We start from the raw sequence: 6,942 nt of genomic DNA, 5'->3' as shown, positions 1-6,942 counted from the left end.
GCTGACATTGGTATCCCATTTAAGACTGGAGGATATGATGGTCCCAAGGAACCTAAAACTTTCCATCCAATCCACAGTTTTGTCCTTGATGGCCAGGGGCTGGAGCGACACACTATTTTTATTCCTAAAATCAACAACAATCTCCTTGGTTTTGGAGATGTTAAGGGACGCAACTTTTCAGTGTTGTTGTTAATGTTATGTTATTTCAGCAAACAGTTTGCTTCATACATAAGTTTAACATAAAGTTAAAGAGGGCAAACATTGACATTCATCTGAACTATGCGCATGCATTTTAGACACTTACATCATATTGTGCCGTCCATGCAATAAATGCACGTTCTTGAATGAGCCGAGTTGTCTATTTACTTCAACTGCTCTGTGCTCTGCTAATATGGTTTTACCCAGTTCGAGGGGGCTCCACCTCAGTAGTTAAGTTCCAATCAAATGTCAGGTTGCCCCGTTGATCCCTATTTTTTGTACTACTTTTGCTGAAAAATAAAAATAGTTAGGCTATAGGCTTATTTTATTCAACTTAACTAAAAGTAGGCCTACCACAATTTAATTGTCCTCAAAAAAGTAGAAAAATAAATGTATCCAAGTGGGCTACTGTAATGAAAGTAGTTTGTTACTTTCCACCTCTGCAATTTACACTTGGTGTCGCTATCACTCACGGTTGATTCAGTTTTTCCCAGCTTTCCACTGCTATCTAGCCTGACGTCGCCATACTCAAGATTCTAGTCAGAATATGAACTTCCCGACCTCAAATGTTGTGGGCGGGGCTAGCACAAGTTCGGCTGGCATCCAGGCTAGCTGCTATCAGCAGGAGTTTGCAAAATTCGTGACTTCAACTGATGAAGAGCCTCAAAAAAACGATGCGTTTTCTTCCCCGGGATGCAGTCCCATGCTGTGTTCATACTTGCAGAAAAGTTTCAGCATACTATGCACAATCTGCACATTATTTAGTTTTGGCCATATAATTATAATTATATGTAATTATATAATAATATAATATTGCCATTAACTAACTTTCACTGTTCTTTAACCTTAAATTATTTAAGGGGAAAAATATATATTTTTTGTGCAAAGTTTTATCAGTTAACATTTCCCTTTGTTGCACACTGGCACTGTAATAATCATTATTCTGGAATAGTTGCAATATATCCTGCCAGAAGGTGGAGCTCTAGGAAACAGTCACAGTTCAATTGTTTAACAACAGAGCAGACAAACAGTGTGTTGAGTCACTTATACTAAGGAGGGAACAGTAAGTCTTGACTCTCAAAGTCAATTGTCTCTTATTAGTGCAGATGTTGCTACTGGTATTCATTGTATTTTCTCTTCTAAGAGGTGAGTCATTCATAATTACTGTAGAAGTTTTTTTTTTCTCTTTATCCTGTTGACAATCTGAAATAGTCCATTACAAATAATATTTTTATTTTTACAGGGAATGCTGCTGCAGACGTGATAACACCATTAATCACAATGAAGCATGTTTTGGAAGGAAAAGATGTTACACTGATCTGCAACTACACTGGCAGTGTTCAGAATTTGCAGTGGTACCGTCAGTATCCCGGATCCAAACCTGAGAACCTCATTTTGTTCATTGAAACCAGCCCTAAATCAGAGCCCTCTCTCCGTCTGACCGCTGCAGCTGATAAAGTCGTCAAACATATGAATCTGACAATCTCTTCTACAGAAGTCAAAGACTCTGCCATGTACTATTGTGCCCTGGAGCCCACAGTTACAGGAAACACAACTGCACCCTACAAAAACTCAATGGGCTTTTCATATCTATATTGTCTATGTTAATATTTCAGGGAATCACGACACACTAAAAGTTGTACATACCTTTAAAGCTTATTCCAACATGAAGCAGCTGAGTGTCAACTTAACACAGGCTGTAATAAATGAATTTGACTGGCATAATGCCAATATTAGGTTGTTGACTACAGCTTCTTTCTATATATTGAGTATTTGTAGAGTAAGATGAGCAAAGTACAGTATGTGTGGGAGGAGCTCAATGTTTTGTCGACTCCTACTGAATAAATTAGAGAAAACAATGTCTTACCTTCATACTGATGATACTCTGAACTCAAACTACAGAATCATGTTTCTCATCTCTTCTGTTTTAATATTTATCCTCAGTTACTGTAAGTATTACTCATGTACATTTTGCTCTGTATTTCAGAACAACACAAAAAAAATATAAAACAAATTTACATTTGCTTTGCTCTAAATTGAATCCATTACTTTGCTTGAATCTTTAATGTCTTTGCAGGTGAGGCCAATGGGAATGTCATCAGACCAAACCAACCATCTGAAGTTTTAACTGAAGGAAGCAGCATCACTCTCTCCTGTACATATGATGTATCAGCTTACAGTCTCCACTGGTACCGGCAGATGCCTGGATCAAGACTAGAGTTTCTGCTGCTGATTGTGAAGTCTACTAAAACTGAAGTTCCAGCTTCTCCACCTCTCCCGCATATGTCCATCAAACTCCATAATGATAACCGTGTGGATCTGGAGATCTCCTCTGCTGCTGTATCTGACTCTGCAGTGTATTACTGTGCTCTGCAGCCCACAGTGACAGGAAAATCATCTACACTGTACAAAAACAGGTTTCTTGTATAGTCATTTTTTTTAAGAGGGAGGAGCTTCTTCCCATGTAGTGTCTCAGTCTTTTCCCCCATTTTCCTTTCCTTTGCTGTGTAGTGTTGCCTTACTCTGAGAACTACTATATTAGCAAATGTTAGTGCACCATATTTCTTGTCAATTACTGGTCATTTAAGACAACTTTTACAAGACAAAACACACTTTAATTTACAATACGTTAAGTTAACCACCGTAAGTATGAACTCACATACTATAAACAGGACAAATTCCTACTATCATAAGTTTGCTACTAGATTTCTTTGCACTGGACAATGACAGTCCTTATGATTACAAAAAAAAGTTACATTTGTAAAAAATGTTTTCAAAGAATAATGTTCAATCTTCTTAAATATTATATATTTGGCCAAAAATGCTTACTTGTTGTAGCAAATTAGCTCTATGAAATATTAATAATCAATCATAACTTGTTAGAATTGATTATGAATATTTTGATTAGTTAATCGGGTTAACTTGATGTAGCTACATTAACATTACAACCAATTACTCGGTTCATCCCGTGAACTCTCAATATTGGTTATTAATTAATTAATAGAAATGTACATTTCCGGGGCATGGGAAATGTCTTTCTTACTAAGTACTACTAAGAGCAAGTAGTCATGATCTATGATTAGTGACTCCAGATATGAGCTTGAGACACGGACAACTTTACGTGTGACATGATCAAGATTTTATTAACTAGACTAAACATTTAAACTACTCTAACATACACATCCATACATGCATACAGTTTACCAAGGGAAAGAGAGCTGAAGCAGAATACAGGAAAGCAAGAAGTTATAGCATTGTTTGATGTTCAGCATCAACAGCCTGAGCAAACCAACCAACATGCCCTTCTTAAAAAGGGGTAAGGATACTTAATGTATCAAATAATGAGACTAAGTTTGATTCTTGCATGTCTCGCTCATTTGAATTAAACTGTCCTGATGCAATTTGTTGAGGCTCCAGTTGATCTTTGCTGATGTGGTCTTGATGAGAGAGAACCAGTGGGAGTCAGAGGATCTTTGGTGAATGGAAAGACAAGGCCGCAGCCTGGCGCAAGCTTGGGGTCCTTGGGGGACTTCTAATTCAGCATCATCTTCACATTGGGACATCTCAGGAAGGACCAAGAGAGTAAGAGAGCACGAGGCTAAAAGAGCTAAGAGCAAGAGGACAAAAGGACAAGAGGGCTAATCTTGTGATCACAGATTTTTAAAGCGTGAAGATGTCACACCCTCTGGAGGTGCGTGAGCCAATGCGAAGCTGCCCCTTTGGAGGGAGTTTTTACGACCCATTGTGTTCTAGCAGGGCATTTGAATGTGTAATTTCATTGGGCGTTTAAGAAAAGAATCTTCACGATTCTTATAATACTAATGCGTCATACAGTTAGTAAAATGTAATGTAAATGAACAAATGGGGGATGAAAATTTGAGTTTAGAGACCAAACATGCCACATAGTAACCAGTCATGTTTCAGACCAAAATGGTTTAGAAGAGAGAACGAAGACATAGACCAAACCACATAAAAGGAAAATCATGAGATGGAAAATTAGATACATGTTAATACATTTATCACATGGTTATATATATATATATAGAATATATAGGATTAAAAGGGTTAATTTCTCCTTCTCAACAAGAATTAAGTCACAATTCCCTGCACATTATTTTGGGTCGTAAAACTTATCAGTCTTACTGTGTCCTGTTACAGGACACTTGAGTTCTGCCAGTGTGTTAGCTTGATTTGGGGGAAGTTTCAAAGACCTTTGTTGGGATAGTGAGTTTGCTGGATTATTCATTAAATATAATGAATAATTTGTGTGTGTCAGATTGGTCCAGACACTACATGAGATACATCCCTTATGAAATGAAGAGATACTGTGGCAAAAGTGATCTCACCTGCATTCTTCCAGAAGGTGGAGCTCTAAGAACCAATTCAGTCTCAGTTCAGATTAAAAACAGAGCAGACAGACTTATATTGAATCACTTATACTCTAGGAGGAAACTGTAAGTCTTGGATCTTAAAGTCATTGTCTTTTATTAGTGCAGATGTTGCTCCTGGTATTCATTATATTTTCTCTTCTAAAAGGTGAGTGATTCATAACAACTACTGTGGAAATATTTTTCCCCATAATTTTTATACTGTTGACAAGTTAAATTTGTCCATTATATTTTTTTCGTTTGTTTGTTTTAAACAGAGAATGCTGCTGCAGACGTGATAACACCATTCTTCACAGATATACAGGTTTTGGAAGGAAAAGATGTTACACTGATCTGCAACTACACTGAACTTGTTCAAAATTTGCAGTGGTACCGTCAGTATCCCGGATCCAAACCTGAGAACCTCATTTTGTTCATTGAGACCAGCCCTAAATCAGAGCCCTCTCTCCGTCTGACCGCTGTAGCTGATAAAGTCATCAAACATATGAATCTGACAATCTCTTCTACAGAAGTCAAAGACTCTGCCATGTACTATTGTGCCCTGGAGCCCACAGTGACAGGAAACACAATTGCACCCTACAAAAACTGAGTGAGAAATGACATTCAAAATAGAAATTCATGATGCTCAATTTAAAAGGAGTTTGTAAACAATATAATATGCTGTATACTAGTGTTGCTTTTCTCTGAGAACAACCAATTTAGCAAAGTGCACATTTTACTTGTTAATTATTGGTAATTTAAGGCCACTTTTATGAGACAAAACACAATATAATTTACAATACATTAATTTAACCAGTACACTGTATGAACTCACATGCTAGAAAAACATTTCTTTAAGCAAAACCTAAAACCAATCAGGAGGTCCCTGACATCAGCTTGTAAAGAAATAGGTTCTAATAATGGAAATACATTAGTATTAAGTATACAAAAATGTATTAAAAAAAATTATTAGGTCTAAAGGACAACATTCTGCAGACAAGACTTTGCTTAACTGACTATCATAACTTTGCTACTTGATTTCTTTGCACAGTAAACATAAATTGTGCAATCAGTCAGATCTTTCTGGACAGTGAAAGTCCTTATTAGGAAAAAAGTGTTACATTCACATACTTTTTAAAAAAGCCAATTTGTTCAAATTATCATTTTCAGTGCATATTTTTATATGCCAAAAAATCTTCAATAAGATCTTGTTGTTTAAGATACACCCCTTATGAAATGAGGAGATATAGTAGCAAAAGTGATCTCACCTGCATTCTTCCAGAAGGTGGAGCTCTAAGAACCAATTGTAGTTCAGTCTCAGTTCAGATTAAAAACAGAGCAGACAGACTTATATTGAGTCACTTATACTCTAGGAGGAAACTGTAAGTCTTGGATCTCAAAGTCATTGTCTCTTATAGTGCAGATGTTGCTCCTGGTATTCATTATATTTTCTCTTCTAAAAGGTGAGTGATTCATAACAATTACTGCGGGAATGATTTCCTCCTTTTTATACTGTTGACAATTTAAATTTGTCCATTAGAAATTATTAATTATTGTTTGTTTATTTGGTTTATACAGATAATGCTGCTGCAGACGTGATAACACCATTCTTCACAGATATGCAGGTTTTGGAAGGAAAAGATGTTACACTGATCTGCAAATACACTGAAAGTGTTCGAAATTTGCAGTGGTACCGTCAGTATCCCGGATCCAAACCTGACAACCTCATTTTGTTCATTGAGACCAGCCCTAAATCAGAGCCCTCTCTCCGTCTGAGCGCTGTAGCTGATAAAGCCCTCAAACATATGAATCTGACAATCTCTTCTACAGAAGTCAAAGACTCTGCCATGTACTATTGTGCCCTGCAGCCCACAGTGACAGGAAACACAACTGCACCCTACAAAAACTCAATGAGAAATGAGAAAATCATAATGCTAAATTTAACTTAATTAAATTAACTTAATTAAACTTAATATAAAACAAGTTATCAGCTATGAAGCTGTTGAACATAATTACGAACATAGAACCACAAACTGTAATTACACCATTTCAGTACGTCCAAACCCTGTCTAAACATATGTTACAGCTTACTTATACTGAAAAGGCAGTATTGTCAGCAGATGCAAACTAGGCTATATCAAGAAATGGCTATGCCTTATTCCAAGGATGATTCTCAGCATACAGTGTACTGTATATTAAATTACACCTCATACACTGACTCTTAAACAATGTAGCTTTGTACCAAAATTTGCACAGAGGAAGAACATGGAGAACTTCTGAAGTATGTGTGAAGCTGTGAAAGTAATATATGAGAATAAGTAGGTGGAGCTAGCTGAGGGGAAAGTCACTGCAAAACAGAGGAACGGCACAATGCCTC

At 36.8% G+C, this 6,942-nt stretch overlaps 3 gene segments (V, D, J or C); all 3 read left to right on the top strand.

Annotated features, from left to right (window-relative positions):
* Positions 1-1,889: 1,889 nt before the first annotated feature.
* LOC130071540 (T cell receptor alpha variable 18-like) lies at positions 1,890-2,683 on the top strand. The segment is given in 2 exon segments: positions 1,890-2,147; positions 2,276-2,683. Coding segments are annotated over 2 exon segments (501 nt in total).
* A 1,919-nt stretch (positions 2,684-4,602) lies between these two features.
* LOC130071557 (T cell receptor alpha variable 21-like) lies at positions 4,603-5,263 on the top strand. The segment is given in 2 exon segments: positions 4,603-4,734; positions 4,844-5,263. Coding segments are annotated over 2 exon segments (372 nt in total).
* Positions 5,264-5,558: 295 nt separating this feature from the next.
* LOC130071579 (T cell receptor alpha variable 21-like) lies at positions 5,559-6,514 on the top strand. The segment is given in 2 exon segments: positions 5,559-6,028; positions 6,144-6,514. Coding segments are annotated over 2 exon segments (411 nt in total).
* The last annotated feature ends 428 nt before the right edge of the window (positions 6,515-6,942 follow it).

This window comes from Rhinichthys klamathensis, unplaced genomic scaffold (assembly GCF_029890125.1).
Source record: "Rhinichthys klamathensis goyatoka isolate OS25496 unplaced genomic scaffold, OSU_Roscu_1.1 h1tg000446l_1, whole genome shotgun sequence".
Taxonomy (NCBI): domain Eukaryota; kingdom Metazoa; phylum Chordata; class Actinopteri; order Cypriniformes; family Leuciscidae; genus Rhinichthys; species Rhinichthys klamathensis.
Note: the sequence above shows the minus strand (reverse complement) of the source record. Positions and strands in the feature narration are given on the sequence as shown.